At 42.4% G+C, this 19866-nt stretch overlaps 1 protein-coding gene across 1 annotated transcript in view; it reads left to right on the plus strand.

Annotated features, from left to right (window-relative positions):
- LOC143988575 (carboxypeptidase B-like) overlaps window positions 1–19866 on the plus strand; it is a 47926-nt gene that overhangs the window by 27676 nt on the left and 384 nt on the right. Inside the window, exons 6-10 of the mRNA XM_077488250.1 lie at window positions 567–668; window positions 2047–2157; window positions 2238–2328; window positions 13669–13871; window positions 17566–17650. Of these exons, the coding sequence (XP_077344376.1) occupies window positions 567–668; window positions 2047–2157; window positions 2238–2328; window positions 13669–13871; window positions 17566–17650 (592 nt within the window). The remainder of the gene's footprint in view (window positions 1–566; window positions 669–2046; window positions 2158–2237; window positions 2329–13668; window positions 13872–17565; window positions 17651–19866) is intronic.

A 19866-nucleotide genomic window follows, 5' to 3' on the forward strand; every position in this document is an offset into this window, starting at 1 on the left:
GTTGATGACCCCTGCTCTACAGGAAGGGTCCCATTCCTCCTGTGGCTGCTGCCTCTAGGAGATAGCTAGTGAGACATAAACTGCAGGTTGGTTCGCATCAGGAATTGGTATGTCGGTCTAGGGTCCTGGTCTGGAGAAGGATATTTTATGTCCCTCACTGAGGATCTACCTGTGGATGCTGAGTGGCAGACAGGTCTTGAGACATTATGAGTAAAGGCCTTGTTGTGGACGCTTGTATGTGCAAGTGCTAGAAAGAAACCAAGTGCCAGAGGTTGCTATATGGACTGGGACTGCTCTTATAGAGTCTTATATACACTGGACATTCCCTGTCACCTTTAGGAGAGGACTGCTTAGAGAAGATTAGTGAGAAGCTGTTCTGCTGTTATTGCTACTATTGTTTTGAAATATTCTGTCACCCTAAACCCCTCTCCTGTACAAGTTATTCAGCAATACATTCTACAAAGACATCCCCTTGACTGAGCAAGAATTGTTGATGTTCATGGAACTGTGCTTGTGACTGGTGGCTTAAATATACTGTATTTATGTATGCATACATTTATTTTTAGGTTGGAAAAACTGGGGCCAGCAAAAATGCCATCTTCATAGATTGTGGATTCCATGCCAGAGAATGGGTCACTCCTGCGTTCTGTCAGTGGTTTGTAAAGGAGGTTAGTTCTTTTAATGTATTGCTTTAAAATTAGCGTCTTAATCATTCAAACATATGCTGAAAGCACTGCTCATCCTCTCCCTCTTCCTTTTACAAATTTGAAGGGGGGGGGGGGGGGTATTTGAGGGGGAGGGCATATTTTTGTGACAGGTACCCTCTCCCACTTCCGTAGGTGGACATCATCTCAGGTTACACCCCCTTGCCCCACCTGCAGCCTCTTACGATAAGCCATCCCAGAAGGCTGTAGGATCAGTCTTTCCTTACCACGTGATCTTGTCTATGCACAGTGGTGAGCCAGCTGTGAATCATGAAAAAGTCACAAGCATCTCCCAAATCCAAGATGTCAGCATCAGTGCTCCACAGCGCTGGACTCCATGGACCAGTAAGTATGTGTTTTTTTAAAAGTCAGCAGCTACAGTATTTTTAGCTGATGACTTAAAGCGGAACTTCAGTAATTTTTCATCTTTCCATCTATTAAATCCTCTGCCCTTGTTGTTTTAACTTTAAATAGCAAAACTTTTTTTCTGCAAGTAAATACCTTATACAGCCCACTTCCTGTTTCTTGTCTAATAAAAAGCCTAGGCTTACGACATCATGCATAGATCTCTCTCTCACTCTTGTGAGACTTTGCCAGGAAGGAAGGAAGGGGGGGGGGGGGGGTGAGTCATAAGAGGGCTAATGAGAGCTGCAGAGCTGGAGGTGTACCTCTGTGTGTCTGTGTTAATCCAGGAAGTGAATAGGCAGCATCTCCAGCTGCCCATAGTTAAAACGGTTGCAGCAGGACTCAGTGGAGGAAGATTTCTGACGCATATTTGGCAAGTACAGAAGCAGAGTATATATAAAATAATATGCAAAGTGGTTTAAGGGAAGCTTCAAAATGGCAAAATTGTTTTTATTAAAAAATTATGTGAGTAGACTGCAGTTCCTTTCAAGTAAAGTTCCTATTTAAATTCTAAAGCAAATGACTAAATTGTGCAACTTATTCCTCATATAATCCATGTTTCTATTATCTAAGAAAGCATAAATAGTACACGATTCAGGGTACACCAATAGAATTTACTCGAGCTAAGCTCTGTAGTGAGGTATTTTTAAATATAAGTCTTAAGTCATAGCACAGGAATACTACTTACTGAACAAGGTTTTTCCCTTTTTTTTTTAATTTATTGCCATATTTGAATATTGTATAATATATTGCCCTTATGGGCCTTTACTGGCTATGTTTGTGTTTTTGTTTTATTATAATTGCGTCAATGTGTGTGTTGTATCTCATGTACTTCTATGTAAGGAAAACTTTTTTTTTTCAATAAAAAAATCATATATTACCACATGCTAGGTATGTTTCTAACTCTGTATATTTATCTTTTTTTTGTGAATAAAAGGCTGTTAATTCTTACGGCTCTGATCCACAATTTACCAACCTTCTTGACACACTGGATTTCTATGTTCTGCCTGTCCTGAATGTTGATGGCTATGCATATTCCTGGACAAATGTAAGATTAAATTTGGTGTTTATTGTTAAAAATAAATAAATGCGTATTTCATGACTAAACACTGTTGTTATTTGATACAGGACCGAATGTGGAGAAAAACACGCTCCCTGAACAAGAACACAAACTGCATTGGTACTGATCCAAATAGAAATTTTGATGCAGGATGGGGCAGTAAGTTGTCCAACAAATATCTATTTTATCTTAACAGTGCAGACAAACTGTTAACAAATCACCATCTTTATGAATCACTCAAACTTCATATTCCAACTCCTCCTACTAACTCTTAAAGCGGAGTTCCACAGGTTTTTTCGTTTATTAAAGTCAGTAGCTACAAAAAGTGTAGCTGCTGACTTTTAATAAACAGACCCCGGAGCAACGCTCCTCTTCCCCTCCTCTCCGCAGTGCCATCTTACTGTAGGCACCCGACCGTGAAAGCTTATGGCATCACTGTCGGGCATGCACTGCGAATGCGCAAAACGAAATGCGCTGCGCTCTGTTATTGGTCAGGCAATCTTCTAGGACCTGCGACGTGTCCAAAAAGATTGTTGGCAGGAAGGGGCCATCTAGAGCGAGCAGAGAAGTTGCCTAGGCAGCCGAGAAGAGGAAAGAGGAAGCGGGACAGGAAGTTACACTAAAAAGAAGGGGCCCACCCCCAAAAAAATGACATGCCAAACGTGTCATGTAAGGGGGCGAGGAGTGCTTAAAGCGGAAGTTCTACTTTTGTGTGTACCCAAGCAAAATTAACATCCTTTTTTTTTTCCCACAAATAGAAGTTTCTTTTGGTGGTAATTGATCATCTCTGCGGTTTTTATTTTTTGGGTTATAAACAAAAAAATAGTGACAATTTTGAAAAAAACACAATATTTTGTACTTTTTGCTATAATAAATATCCCCAATTTTTTTTTAAAAAACAAGCAATTTTTTTTCTCAATTTAGGCCAATATGTATTCTTCTACATATTTTTGGTAATAAAAATAGCAATAAGCGTATATTGATTGGTCTGTACAAAAGTTATAGCGTTTACAAAATAGGGGATAGATTTATGGCATTTTTATTATTATTATTTTTTTACTAGTAATGGCGCAATCTGATTTTTATCATGACTGTGACATTATGGTGGACACATCGGACACTTTTGTCACATTTTTGGGACGATTGACAATTATACAATGATCAGTGCTATAAAAATGCATACTGTATAAATGTCACTGGCAGGGAAGGGGTTAACACTAGGGGGCGATCAAGGGGTTAACTGTGTTCTCTAGTGTGTGTTCTAAATGTAAGGGGGAGGACTGACTATAGAAGATGACAGATCATGGTTCCTATCTATTAGGAATTCACGATCTGCATCTCCTCTCAGAACAGAAGAAGAATTTGTGTGTTTACATACACACACACGTCCCTGTTCTGCCTCTCGTGCTCATGATCTCTCGTGGCCAGCGGTCATCGCGTCCACCGGTAATGAGCATCAGCACACCTGCAGTGCAGCGGGCATGTGCGCGTGCCTCCATTAGCATGCGCGTGCCTGCTATCCCGCTTAAAGGAGCCAACATATAGCTAAGACAGCTTGTGGGATCGTGCCGACCTGCTGCAGTATAATGACGGCAGCTGGTCGTCAAGTGGTTAAAGTGATACTAAAGTTTTGTTTTTTGTTTCTTTAAAAATAACAAACATGTAATACTGTACTGCTCTGTGCAGTGGTTTTGCACAGAGCAGATCAAATCCTCTCTTCTTGGGTACCTTGTCAGCCCTCCTGGCACCTCCCTACTGTCAGACAAAGGTATTACTCAAGTAAATTATTACACCAGGTATTCCTGACAAAATTGTGACCACTATTTTTTTGGGTAACTCAGAACTAAGCACAGTCCAAAAGGCATGTATTTAAAGCAGAAAAGTCCAAGATGTGTATTGAAAGCTGTCAGGTTTCAGGTTTCTGGTCTGCAATGCACAATGAGAACATTTATGAATGTGATCTATTCCAAAAAAAGCCCGTGGGTATCTTTTTCTTCCAGATATTGTCTATCAAGCATATTTCAGCATCTGTCTGATTCAGAACTTTGAATCCAAGTGCATGAAATGAGTCTAGCCCTAATAGGTTGGCTCCGCTCTAAAATGCTAAATTGCTCAAATGCTTGTTTTGGTGTGACAGCCAGGTAAATATTACCTTACCCTGCACTGAAATTTCAATATTACTATAGTCTGTTAGAGTAGTAAGTGTCTCCTGGAGTGGGTAATGATGAAAATGGGCACTGTAAGTTACTGAATTCAACATGGAATCCTTTGTTCCTGTATCTAACAGCAGCAGGATATTTACATTAGCAATTACACAGTAACCGAGTTTAAAATTGTCTGATCCTTTCTGATTACATAAATCTGCATGTCACCAGGCTTCAAAACCATCTTCTTTACCCAGTCTAAAGTCAAATGATGGCTGGGAGGGACATTCGTTGTTCCGGGTGGACATGACATCTTCTCTGAACCACTCCTTGCTCGTGCCCCGTGGACCACATTGTGGCATGATCTGTAACCCGCTGGCTATGAGTAATCAATGAGTAAGCTATGAGTAAGCGCATGAATAATCAATGTACTGGCTGTTGCCGGTACCATGTGATCACCGTGACCAATCACAGCAGATCACATGACAATTGTACACAATAAATGGCTTTGATTCATGCCATTCATTGTGTACAATTGTGTTGACCTCTGAGATTGGCCACAGTGATCACATGTGAAGCGGGTGTCTCACTCTATAACCCACAACTCGCCAAGCTGGCCAGAACTATGTACACAGACTTTCCAGCTTGAGTTAGAGAGAGCTGTCTACCAGCAGCTGCCAGGGGGATTTTCACCCCCCCCCCTTTTTCTCCCTGTTCACTGACTGAGTTTGTTGTAATATGTGCTGACACTCACAGAGCTGTGCATTCAGTAGCCTCTCTTTTGCACCTATTGGCAGGAAGAAATAAGCCAATTAAAGGTACGGTTACAGCTGCCAATCAGAGAGACTGTACTAAGCTGCTGGAAGCAGCTGCAATGGATTCTGGGACATGCAGTTCCCTCACAAATTGGCTCGATAGCCTGGTATTTTGGAAGGAACTACAAAAAGCCCAGGATGCTCTGCTGACAGGAAATCAATAGACTCCATTTTGTGTCCTGAGAAAAAGTTCAGTCAGAGATGAGGGAGAAAAGTGTAGGTCTGAGTCCGTAGCCTGCCAGCCTCTTCTCTCCCTCTGTGGAAGCTCCCCGGATGTGCTTCTGCGGCCCGTGACATCACTTCTGTGCATTCCACGCTAGTTCCGGCCTCTTCCTGGTGGCCACAGGACATGCTGCAGACTGACAGAACAACCATACAGCCTCTATCAAGAATAAAGAAAGTGCATAATAGTGATATATAAATTGATCAGCTGAATGAACCACAAGAATAAAAAAAAGGGTCCTATGGAGATGTAAAATCCAGGTGCAGATGATGAACAATCACAAAATATCACCTGTGGTGTCTTGCCTCCACCAAATAAAATACGAGTAAACTCACCAGAGCCTGTTAATGTCTGAATTATAGGACAGCAAGAACACATTCAATAATCATTGATCTTCCTCTTAAAGGTGTAAATGATAATCAGCAGGGTGTGGCAAATCTCCCAATCTCTATGGTGAGGCCAACAGGGGAACTGCTTACCCTCACCTGACCACAAACAGGAAAATCACCAACACCAAGAAAAATACTCATAGTGTAGTATTTATTGTAAAGCATGTGTTATAAATATTAAAAGCAACTACGATCCACAGAAACAAATTGCATAAGAAAAAAATTTGTATATAACAGCGACTTATATCAAATACCGCCAAACCACAATTTGAGGAATGACGGCTGGACCTTGAATATAATGCAGTTGATACAAGTAGTCCATAAGGTGCATAGAAAACATATGGCAAATGTGCCGCCACACTGAACAGAATGGTGGCTGGGCCTTCACACATGTAAAACAAACTTGATTCTGCAGGGAGCCCAAGACCACTGTAAGCTGTTGGGCCAGCTGCCCACAGAGGAGAAAGAGGAACATCAGTTTATCCCTCTTCTCTGTGATGAACGAAGCCAGAAGCAACAAGGATATTGCACAAATGCTCAGCGCATTTAGGTCCTGCACGTACAGTATCTCACAAAAGTACACCCCTCACATTTTTGTAAATATTTTATTATCCCTTTCATGACTAAGCATATTTTTGACATTAGGTGTTTACAAGTTAAAATCCATATTTTTTGCTAGAAAATTACTTGGAACCCCCAAACATTATATATATTTTTTTAGCAGAGACACTAGAGAATAAAACGACGATTGTTGCAATATTTTATGTCACATGGTATTTGTGCAGCGGTGTTTTAAACGCAACTTTTTGGGAAAAGGGACACTTCCATGAATTTTAAAAAAACGGAACAGTAAAATTAGCACAATTTTTTTGCATAATGTGAAAGGTAATGTTATGCCGAGTAAATAGATACCAAACATGTCACTTTTTATAATTGCATGCACTCGTGGAATGACAACAAACTACGGTACTTAAAAATCTCAATAGGCGATTTTTTAATTTTTTTTTTACGGTTACCAGGTTAGAGTTACAGAGCAGGTCTAGTGCTAGAATTATTGCTCTCACTCTGACGATCGTGGCGATACCTCACATGTGTGATTTGAACACCGTGACTTCCGTATGCGTTTTCTTTGCTGCGCAAGCTTGCAGGGACGGGGGCGCTTTAAAAAAAATAAATAAAAATTTCTTATTTATTTTAAAATTAATAAATTGTTTTTAAAAAAAAATTAAAAATGTGATCACTTTTATTGCTGTTACAAGGAATGTAAACATCTCTTGTGACAGTTATAGGTGGTGACAGGTACTCTTTATGGAGGAATCGGGGGTCTAAAAGACCTCCAATCCCTCCTTTACACTTCAAAGTATTCAGATCGCCATTTTCGGCGATTATGAATACTGTATATATTTTTAAATCTGGCGCCATTGGCAGCCGAGTAAACGGGAAGTGACGTCATGATGTGGCTTCCGTGTTTACAATTAGGAGACTGGAATGAAGCCGCTTACGGCTTTATTCCAGTCCCTTCCTAGCCGCCAGAGGCATTGGATATTTGATCGGGCCTCTCGATTGAACGGGAGCCCCGGTAAGAACGGTGGGAGGCGACGGGAGGGGGGAGTCCCCTACCGCTCCTCCGGCATAACAGCCAAGCGGCTTTTAGCCACATCAGTTGTTATGGCTGGAAAGCCAATCGCCCGCTCTAAAAATCAGTACTGGGATGATGCCTGCAGGTGCGGGCATCATCCCGGTATAACCCCCCGGAAGCCAAGTACGCACATCTGTGTACGCTCGGCGGGAAAGGGTTAAATCTTTTCTTCTGACAATACTGAAGAAATTAAACTTTGCTACAATGTAAAGTAGTGAGTGTACAGCTTGAATAACAGTGTAAATTTGCTGTCCCCTCAAAATAACTCAACACACAGCCATTAATGTCTAAACCGCTGATAACAAAGTGAGTACACCCCTAAGTGAAAAATTGGGCCCAAAGTGTCAATATTTTGTGTGGCCACAATTATTTTCCAGCACTGCCTTAACCCTCTTAGGAATGGAGTTCACCAGAGCTTCACAGGTTGCCACTGGAGTCCTCTTCCACTCCTCCAAGATGGCATCACGGAGCTGGTGGATGTTAGACACCTTGCGCTCCTCCACCTTCCGTTTGCAGATGCCCTATGGATGTTCAATAGGGTTTAGGTCTGGAGACATGCTTGGCTAGTCCATCGCCTTTACCCTCAGGTTCTTTAGCAAGGCAGTGGTCGTCTTGGAGGTTTGTTTGGGTTTGTTATCATGTTGGAATACTGCCCTGCAACTCAGTTTCCATTGGCATTAATGGTTCCCTCAATGAACTGTAACTCCATAGTGCCAGTGTCTTGTTGAATACTATCCCCATCAGATAGTGTCTGCCCTGTACTGCGCTTGCGCAGTACGGAGGACAAGGAGACGCCAAAGGTCTCCGATGATGAATGGCGCCTGCGCACTGAGTCCATGTTCAAGCCCCATCCCATCCAAGTGGACATAGAGTTAGAATAAAAAATTGCAGAGCGAAGCGAGCCGTGCCCAAAGCGTGGCAAGCGAAGTGAGCACGCGAGGGGCCCTCTTACTAAGTGCTGTTTAACATCATCTACCATATATCCTCTTGCATGGTGGGGCTTGAACCTAGACTCAGGGCACAAGGTACTACTAAGTGCGCAGGCACCGTTCATCTTCAGAGACTTTCGGCGTCTCCTTGTCCTCCGTACCGCCTGTGCAGTACGGGACGGACACCATCCGATGGGGGGACAGTTCTCGGCAGAACACGGGCAGCACTCAAGCAGCCCCTGACCATTACTCTCCCACCACCATGATTGACTGTAGGCAAGACACACTTGTCTTTGTACCCCTCACCTAGTTGCAGCCACACACGCTTGACATCATCTGAACCAAATACATTTTTCTTGGCCTGATCAGACCACATAACATGATTCCAGTAATTCATGCCTTTAGTCTGCTTGTCTTCAGCAAACTGTTTGCGGGCTTTCTTGTGCATCATCTTTAGAAGATGCTTCCTTCTGTGATGACAGCCATGCAGACCAATTTGATGCAATGTGTGGTGTATGGTCTGAGCACTGAGAGGCTGACCCCCTACCCCTTCAACCTCTGCAGCAATGCTGGCAGCACTCATACATCAATTTCCCAAAGACAACCTCTGGATATGATGCTTAGCACGTGCACTCAACTTCTTTGATCGACCATGGCGAGGCCTATTCTGAGTGGAATCTGTCCTGTTAAACCACTGTATGGTCTTGGCCACTGTGCTGCAGCAAAGTTTCAGGGTCTTGGCAATCTTCTTATAGCCTAGGCCATCTTTATGTAGAGCAACAATTCTTTTTTTCATATCCTCAGAGAGTTCTTTGCCATGAGATGCCATGTTGAACATACAGTGACCAGTATGAGAGAGTGAGAGCAATAACACCAAATTTAACACACCTGCTCCCAATTCACACCTGAGACCTTGTAACACTAATGAGTCACATGACACAGGGGAGGGAAAATGGCTAATTGGGCCCAATTTAGACATAAATTTACACTTTTATACAAGCTGTACACTTACTACTTTACATTGTAGCAAAGTGTAATTTCTTCAGTGTTGTCACATGAAAAGATATACTAAAAAATTTACAAAAATGTGATTTGTGAGATACTGTATATGTTAACAGTGATTGCACCACACATGTGAGGTATCACTGTGAACATAAAAGTCAGAGCAATAATTCTAGTGTCAGAGCTCATGTTTAAACTGATAACCTGTAAAGGTTTTTAAAGCTTTGTCTACTGATACATTGAGGCACCGTAGTGTTGCCATTTCACAGGCAGCCGCGTGTGTAATTTTAAACCTTAACATGTTTGGTATCTATTTACTCAACACATCATCTTTTATATTTTACCAAAAAGTTGTTCATTATAATGTGTTTGTGTGCTTCAAAATAATTTTTTCCTGAAAATTTGCGATTGATAAAAAGCTGTGCAAATATTGTGCAACATAAAAATTTGAGAAATATCAAAAAGGCTCAGACTGGAATGGTCCAAATCTGCAGGATGCTGCTAACTGTCTCAGCTTAGTAGCATTGTGGCAAATAGATTCTCCTTTACCCTAACAGCATCTGCAAAAACAATTTCTGGGCACGTAAAGGGATTGTAAACCTACGTGTTTTTTTCACTTTAATGTATCCTATGCATTAAGGTGAAAAAACACCTGGCAGTGACCGCCCCCACAGGCCCCCGTTTTACTTACCTGAGCCCTGGAACTTGACCCACGGGGATGCACTGTCTCTCTGCCTGGGGTTCTCAGTTCTTGATTGGATAGATTGATAGCAGCGCAGCCATTGGCTCCCGCTGCTGTCAATCAAATCAAAATGATTTGGGACCGAGTCCTGCATTCGGCCTCTATGGACATGAATGCTGGTCTCGAGAGCACGCTCCGAAAGGTAATCCCCCAGGAAAGAGCTTCTCCCAGGGGGTTATCTGATGTGGGGAGGAGCCACGAGAGACACCTGGGTGCCCCAGAAGAGCAGGTTCGGGCCACTCTGTGCAAAACGGGCTGCACAGTGGAGGTAAGTATGATATGTTTGTTATTTAAAAAAATAAATAAAAATAACCCTTACAATCACTTTAAAGTATAACTAGAGGAAAGATTAGAACACCTGTCAGGTTTTTATTGCTGCATGTGCCACTGTTCACCATCTCTATTTGTCCTATTAATCATTTGAAAAAACAGCCCCAAGCATTTCCTGGCTGCGGCCATCTTGAGTAAGGGCAGATTATTTATGTAGCATTTACTTGCTGTAGTCCATTTGTCCTTAGCTCAGGCATAAAGGCAGGAGAGTAGCTCAGAAAACCCTTCCTTCCCTCCTGAAGAATCCTGGGATGTATGACATAATTTTCATAGGCATAGAAACCAGGAAATAACTGAAGAAATGTAAAAAAAAAAAGTTTAAAACAAGTATATATTATATACTTTCCTATATATTTACTAATGCTAGAAGCATAAGGATTATGAATAATTAATGTTGAGAGAGTAAAGTTCCTCTTCATGAGTTAAGCAGCCCTCTGCATCTCAGGTGAGGCCCCATCCAGACCAGATGCTAGTAAAAGATTGAAAATTGTTCATACCAGGGATCCCAGGTCACCGCAGGCCCTTCAGGCTGTTGTAGAAATTTCTCCGTAGGCTACACATAGGGTTCATGTGTCCTTGTTGCCATTATTGTGTCTCAGCAGTACAGGAAGATGGCACCACTATTAATTATATCAGCTTCCTGCTCCAACTCCTCCTACTATCCATATAGCTCTTGAAGCAGAAATGCTTAAACATTTTCTTAAATTGCCAATACACAGAGCTTAAACACACACCATTATCCAAACTTTATACTTTTATATGCAACTGAGAAGGTAGTTGTCTAATGTTCAGAGGTACTATATCCTTCACTGTTTGTGTGCATGTTCTCAGACTTATAGAATATGGAATTGATACAAGCATATTTGCTGTGCTCTGTTGTACCCAATGACACAGTTCTTAATGACTGATGCTGCATAATGTGGGAAACAGAAAAGATCTAGGCAAAAAAATTCCGGGTCCCTCTTTGCTGCTCCTGGCCCCTCCCTCATATCGAGTGCCCCCACAATCAGCAGATTCCTATGGGGGCACTAGAGCTGAGTCAGAGCTCTGACCCGGCCCCACCCCCTCTCTCCCCTGATTGGCTGACTAACTTTGATTGACAGTCGCACAGCCAATAGTGCGCTGCTGTGTCTCAGACAATCTAGAGGAGTGTCCTGGACGGCATAGACATTCGTGGACGTCGTTGGAGAGAGATGGGGCACAGGTGAGTAATTAGGGTTGCTGGGGAGGCTGCTACACACAGAAGGATTTTTTTATCTTAATGTATATAATGCATTGAGATAAAAAAACGTTCTGCCTTTACAACTCATTTAAATTAAAGAATAATTTTAACTTTAACTTATTCCATAGATCTGTCTCCCAGGGAGCAAAGTACATGTAGCTCTTTGTCCTATCTTCATATATGCTTTGTAAGCCTAGAAACAAGATGGGACAGGGAGCTCATCTCCACTGTGGTCATCCGACAATGTAGCTTGCAAGCAGATAGATGGCTGCTTAATAACCGGCACTTGTCTCAGCTCCAAGCACTTGCTCAATACAAGGCACAGCAAGAGGAATAAAGAGAGGGGGGGTGCATATCAGCTTTTTATCATTCTGTATTGTTCTGGCCATCTCTTGTCTCTTGTCCATGAACCCAGACACGCGCCAGTTATTAAACTGGCATCTACTTGTTAACTATATGATTATGATGGCTGTATGGGGTAGAGACATTCACGGTATTAGGACATTAGTCCCGAATTAATTTTGTCCTGGGAAATGTCCCGGGAAATTCGGTTTGTCCCGGGAAATTCAAATTTCCCGTTTTTCGCTGCCATTTTTAAGAAGACCAGAAGCTGGTCTTCAATAGAGAACCTGTGACGCCACCCACCCCCGCTGCCAGTGTGTGTGTGTGTAAAGTGCAGTGGGTGGCACCACAGTTCAAAGTTAGTCTCCGCGCGGCAACGTGAACAACGGGATGTCGGGGGCCAGTGGTATGTCGGGGGCCAGTCTGTGGATGGGATGTCAGAGGGGGCCAGTCTGTGGATGGGATGCCAGAGGGGGCCAGTCTGTGGATGGGATGCCAGAGGGGGCCAGTCTGTGGATGGGATGTCAGAGGGGGCCAGTCTCTGGATGGGATGTCAGAGGGGGCCAGTCTGTGGATGTCAGAGGGGGCCAGTCTGGATGTCAGAGGGGGCGCCAGTGAGTCTGGATGTCAGAGGGGGTGCCAGTGAGTCTGGACGTCAGAGGGGGCACCAGTGAGTCGATGTCAGAGGGGCGCAGTCAGAGTCTGGATGTCAGAGGGGCGCAGTCAGAGTCTGGATGTCAGAGGGGCACCAGATGTAAGGAGGGGCTCCGCTGATGGACACCAGATGTGAGGAAGGCTGCTCTGATGGACACCAGATGTGAGGAAGGCTGCTCTGATGGGGCACCTGATGGCATCTGGTGGCAGGCAACGTGGCTAGTGACGCGCTCATGGCTCCCACTGATTCTGCATTATGGTGAGTTGAATGATTTCATTTCATATTACAATGTAATAATAGAAATAATGCGCGTCAATCATCCTGACACCATAACAACCATGGTGCCAGGATGATTGAAGTGCTAACACCAGGTATTTGGAGTATCTTTATCTGCTGATTTTACGTAAACCACGCCCATATTTTGCCGCACAACGCATTTTATCCTTTTCCTATGCCACACCTATAACCGCATGCCCCGCCCCCTAACTATAACACAACTCCGCCTACTGCCAAAAAAGTGTCCCGAATTTTTTTTTTACAATGTTGGCAACTATGCATCTGGGTGACAGAGCAATATAAAAAAATTGAAGTGAGAGTTGAAGTTATACTGTATATTGTTCCAGTGGGGTTTACATTCAGAAAAAAAATGCAACCTGAGGCTTCCAGAATCATAACAGTTCACTTTATAATGTAAAAATGAACACTAGATGATGTTTATTTAATATAATAAACTACAAATGTACCTGTTAATTTACATTTAAAATAATTAATTAACTGTTAGCTTATCTACACAATAATCTCTCTCTCTAAACTTTATCTTATTGATAAGCCTTTCAAAATATATAGTATCTTCTTATAGTACCTACTAGTTTTTTTTACAATCTAGTACACAATAACTTTGTATTTTGCCCAGTGATTCTTCAAGTGTTCAACAATGCTACATGCTGTCAAATTCTTCTTAAATTTGATATTGTTTGTGAGCAAATAGAACGTGTTATATTTCTTTCTACATAATTGTAAATGCATGCAATACATAATAAAATAAACCGATTTCTCTATCTCTTAAGCAAACGGAGCAACATCAAGCCCTTGCAGTGAAGTTTATTCTGGTACAACTTTTGAATCGGAGAGTGAAACCAGAGCTCTTGGTGACTTTATCCGTTCTAATCTTTCCTCTATCAAGGCTTACCTGACCATTCACTCCTATTCTCAGATGCTTCTCTTCCCTTACTCCTACACAAATAAACAAGCAAAAGACTATTATGAACTGGTGAGTATTACATTATATAAACTAGACTTTATCCTTTTGGTTTCTGGGGACACAACTCTCTGGACAGATATAAAATATTGTTCTCTTGGAAGATGCAACATTTCTGTAAAAGTGTAGTAAGTTTAATGCCCTGTACACACGGTCAGACTTTCCGACGGAAAATGTGAGATCGGATCGTGTTTTCGGAAAATACGCTCGTGTGTGGGCAGAATATCCGACACACAAAGTTTGCGAGCAGGATCTAAAATTTTCCCGGAACAAAATCTGATCGTTTAAATTACGATATGTGTGTAGATAGTTCCGACAGACAAAGTGTCACGCATGCTCAGAATAAATTACGAGACAAACGCTATTGGCTATAGTCCTGTCGTACATGTTGTACGTCACCTCGTTATAAACGATCAGATTTTCCGACAACTTTGTCCAACCATGTGTAGTTTGGTCCAAAATCCATCAGACGGATATTGTCTTCGGAATGTCTGACCGTGTGTATAGGGCATTAGCCCTTGTACACACGGTCAGAGATTCTGACGGAATGTGTCCTAACAGACCGTTTTGGCGGATATTCCAACTGTGTGTGGTCTCCATCGGACTGTTCGGACGGACCAACTTTTCCAACTTGCCGGTCAAATTTTCAGACAAAATGCTCTTATTGGACATACTCTGATCATGTGTAGCCTACTTCGACGGACAAAGTGCCATGCATGCTCAGATCAAATTCCTAGACCAAAGCTATTGGCTACTAGCCTGAACGTAGTTCCGTCGTAACGAAATAACGTCATCACGTTATGTACAATCGGATTTTCCGACAACTTTGTCCAACGGATTTGGTGGTCAGAATGTCTGACCGTGTGTACAAGGGCTTAGACTTACATAACAGCCAAATGTTTCTGGAGGATACGTAGTTCTACTAAGTCGTGAAATCAGGGGTGCTGTTTATCTCTTCTATACGAGGTCCATTTTATTTTTTTTTGCAATCCATGTTTCACTTAGAAACACAAAGAAAGCAAAAATATGATATGATTCTAGTTGTTTCTAACTTGATACATTTTTATTTTGTGAATAAAGGGCCGTTAATTCTCTGGCCCAGAATTTCTGCAGGATAGGCACATATTTTGATAAAAGGCTAACACAATTGGCTCAACTAGAGTATTTTGTTACCTAGCACAAACCAGAGCATGCATGCTGCAGTGCAGGGTTTTTGGGTACATCAACTACATCTAATACATGCAAATTGAAAAAGAAAGTTAAAGTCCAACTCTAGGAAAAAAATATAATTTAAAAAGTGCATTGTGGATCAATCACCTGTGACCTGGCTAGGATTCCAAGCAATCCTGGATTAAAATCCCAGTTTCCTTTCTGAGAAAAGCAAATTTTCTGCCCTGGGGACTAGACATTTTCCCTGCTCCTTATCTTCTTGGGCACTGGTCTTTACATAACCCCCGTGAGTTCTTCTGCCTCTGGAGCCTACAGGAGAGCATCCGGCTGCTGGGAGTGTCACTTCCACCATTAAATATGCACCGCTTGGTTCCCTATATCCATTAACCACTTGCCGACCAGCGCACGACGATGTACGTCGACAGAATGGCACGGGCAGGCAAATGGGCGTACATGTACGTCCCTTTAAATTTGCCGCCCTGCCATCGGGAGCGTGCCGCCGGCGGCGCGCTCCCGCGCTGGTCGGGACCCCCATGAGTCCAGTCGCGGGACCCGCGGACTCGATCGCCGCGGGCATCCCCGCGATCGTCTCACGGAGCGGCCAAATGAAGAAATGCCGTTGTAAACAGCATTATTTCATTCTGCCTAGCAACTAGTAATGCTGATCTCTGCTCCATGTGATTGGAGCAGAGATCAGTGTTCACTAAATGAAAGCCCAACCCCCCCACAGTTAGTAACACACCCCTAGGAACACTTAACCCCTACACTGCCACCCACTGGTTAACCCCTTCACTGCCAGTGTCATTTACACAGGAATCACTGCATTTATATAGCAGTGATTAGTGTATAAATGACAATGGTCCCAAAAATGTGTCAAAAATCTCCGATGGGTCCCCCACAATGTCGCAGTCACAATAAAAATCACTGATCGCCGCCATTACTAGTAAAAAAAAATAATAAAAAATTATTAATAAAAATGCTATAAAACTATCCCTATTTTGTAAACACTATAACTTTTGCGCAAACCAATCAATAATCGCGTATTGCGATTTTTTTTACCAAAAATATGTAGAAGAATACGTATCGGCCTAAACTGAGGGAAAAAAATGTTTTTTTATATATTTTTGGGGGATATTTATTATAACAAAAAGTAAAAAATAATGCGTTTTTTTCAAAAGTGTCGCTCTATTTTTGTTTATAGCGCAAAAAATAAAAACCGCAGGGATGATCAAATACCACCAAAAGAAAGCTCTATTTGTGGGAAAAAAAGGACGTCAATTTTGTTTTGGAGCCACAACGCACGACCGCGCAATTGTCAGTTAAAGCGACGCAGTGCCGAATTGCAAAAAGTGGTCTGGTCTTTGACCAGCAAATTGGTCCGGTCTGAAAGTGGTTAAAGTGGTTGTAAACCTTTACAAACTACTTTGACCTACAGGTAAGCCTAGATTAAGGCTTACCTGTAGGTCCAAGAAATATCTCCTAAACCTACACAGTTTAGGAGATATTTACTAAAAGACAGTCACCTCTGTCTACGGCCCATGCGCCATAGACAGCGGCGCACAGGCGCACTATCGCCGTTAGCAGCATGCCAGTGGCGGCTCCCGTGCGCATGCGCGGGAGTAACGTCATCGCTGTTTCGGTGCTGTGAGTGGCGGGAGCAGCGATACCTGGAAGAAGATGGACGCTTCGTACTACAGGGGACATCGCTGGCTTCTGTGTCAGGTAAGTGACACATAATGGGCTACTATGTGATGCATAGTAGCCCATTATGCTTTACCTTTGCAGGGAGACAAAGAAGAAGTAAACCCATAAGGGTTTACTTCCTCTTTAAATATGCACCGCTTTGTTGCACATTTCACAGAACCCGCCTACTGAATTACAGGGGGCACGGTTAGTACAGGAAACACTGCACACAATTTCTGCTTGTAGGCAGCAAGGTACCATGGGTTATATAGTCCTTATAAGGGCCAGTTCACTCCAAATGCGTTGCCATAAAGCTGTATTTGGTGTGTGTTTCCTGCACCATGTTGAAAACACACTGCAGTTGTGATCTGTAGTGGGTAGTCAATATTAAGTTAATGACACCCCAAATGCAGGTCACAAGCACAGCACGTTTGCCAGCACCGGATTGTATGGTACAGAAGTACCATGTGATGAGGTTGCAGTGAGTTTGTAAAAGTAGTGCATGCATACTTTTGTTTTGGTGCAGTGTGGTGCAATTTCACTGAACTGCTTGTGAATCGCATTGCTGTGTGATTCCCTGTGTGAACTGGCCCTAAAGTAACCCAAATATATCAGAATAGGATAAGCTGCAAACCATGCAGGGAAACCAGAAAGTTGTGGAAAGAGATAACCAGCTCATAGGCAGCACTAACATTTTTCATGTAAGCTTATTTTGGATTGTCAAAAGTAACTGTTGTTTGTATTACTATTACAATGCTGAGGATATAAAATTAGATGTTATCAAATGAAATGATATGCTGTAACTATAGAATGCTATTCTAACAATGTTTTTTTGTTTTTGTTTTTATATTAGCTTGCTCTCTCAGAAGGTGCAGTTAATACTTTATCATCCTTGTATGGAACCATTTATACCTATGGTCCCGGAGGTAAAACCATCTGTAAGTTGAATCTCACTTGCACTTATGCTATTAATTACACAAGGTATAACCCTAATATCCCATAATTCATAAACCAAATATGATTATAACTGTAAGGTAGTAAGCCCTGTACATTGAAGTTGATTTACTAAAGTAGTTGAGAATGTTCACAAAATAAATTGCGTGAATATTCCCTTCAATTACCCAATCAAGTGCAGATGAAGATTCCCCATATCTTTAGCAAACCAAATAGCAGTGTATTCATTAATAGTTTGCTGCCATGCAGATCTTCTGTGCTGCTAAAATTTGTTCAGTTATGATTTAACATGTGTTCAAATCAATTCATAAGATAAAAAAAATAGATATAAACCTATTTATTACAACAAAGAGCAGTGTGCATAATACACCTGAATGGGGAGCAGATCCAGCCAGGGCAGACAGAGAGGGGCTCTATCACCGATTATAGCTGAGACGCCAGCTGCTGTTTAACAAAGTCCCACCTCCTGGTTTGGCTCCTATGATAGACGTCACACTGGTTCAAATTTCCCAGCATAGGACCAATGTGGTGTACATCATAGGAGCTGATCCAGGAGGCGGGACTTTGTTTGACAGTGACCGGCATCTCATCTATAAGTGGTAATAGATCCCCTCTCTGTCTGCCCTGGCCCGCTCTCCTACCCATTCTCTCCTACCCCACCCAGGCTGTGATCGGATGCAGTGTGTCATCTTCCACACAGTTTTATTATTGAATGATCGCTTCTCCTTTTGTTAGTTCTGGCCAAAATACGCTCAGTTTTTTTTATCAGCATCAACTTCCTTCAGAGCGCGGCCATCTCCAGTGTGGGCATCTGAAGCCGCAGTGCCCTTCTTCCTGGATCGGTGCCATCTTGGTCAGCTTGACATAGCATGGCTCCAGTAACATTTAACATTGGCTTCTATGGAAAATCTTGATCAGCTTGACTTGGCACTGGAGCAGTGCCATGTCAAGCTAAGCAAGATTTTTCCAGAGATGCCAATGTTAAATGTTACTGGAGCATGCCTTGTCAAGCTGACCAAGATTTTCCATAGACGGCAATGCTAAATGTTATGGAAGCAGTCATGTCATGATCTCCCAGGAGCCAATGCAAAGCTGGAAATGACATTATGGCACTATGGCCCCTAAAGGAGGAAGTGAAATTAGATACAGGCATTAATCAGGTAAGTGAACAGAAAAAATAATAATACATTGTCAATTAATTTTAAGGATGCACATTAGTGCTGCATGGTGAGGAGTGTGAAATGTGGGTAGAACTCCACTTTAACATTTTTGCTTTTAATATAAATGCTTTGTTTATGGCTTTTTTTTTACTTGGTTCATCGTTCATTTTTCACAGCTTGAGAGCTCATTTACACTATGAATCACATAGGAACATGCTGTGTGATTTCCATGTGATCTGAGTCCGGTGCAGTGCAATTTCAGCCCATTAATTTCAAATGGGCTAAAATCACACCACACCACACAAAAAGTATGGCATGCCTTAGTTTTGGAAATTAACTTCAACTGGATCACATGGTACTTCTGTACCATGTGATCTGGTTGGGGCAAACACACTGCAGTTGCGACCTGCATTTGGGGTGTCCTGAACCTTGCATTGACACCCACTGCAGATCATAAGGGCAGTGCGTTTGGAATGCAGTGTGGGAAACATGTAGGGAATGCGGTTTTCCCAGACCGCGGACCAATGTAAACAGGCCCTGAGAGAGTTCCCCAGCTCCACTATTTCAGGCTAGCCTATGACTTCTTCACATATTTAGAGTTTTTCTCACTAGAATGCAGTGAGGGAAAGCCACGTTCCCATGTGGCTTTCCACACTGCATTCCAGTTGCACTGTCCTTACAAAACTACCACTACATAGAGTTATCAGAATACAGTATTTTCACTATAGTGAGCCTTAAAATGGTGTCCACATTTTTTGTTTATATTGTAATTATTTGACTAGTTCAGCAGAGGCAGACATGGTTTCAGCATAGCAGATGAAGAGATGAAGAGTGGTTTAGAGGGGGTAGGGAAGTTGCACATGTACCCAGGCCAACTACTGCATTACCTGCTGGCCACCAATAGTAGGAGTCCAGCGCCCTTCACCTGATGTATTCATGGGCACAGAGGTGGATAGAAAGGAGGATAGCATGGGGAATTCCAAGATCATCAGCAAGTGAAAGCTACACTATTCCTTTATCTTTAATCACTACCAGATTTC

This window comes from Lithobates pipiens, unplaced genomic scaffold (assembly GCF_037356315.1).
Source record: "Lithobates pipiens isolate NorthernLeopardFrog02 unplaced genomic scaffold, aLitPip1_a1.2 Scaffold_18, whole genome shotgun sequence".
In the NCBI taxonomy this organism is placed as follows: Eukaryota; Metazoa; Chordata; class Amphibia; order Anura; family Ranidae; genus Lithobates; species Lithobates pipiens.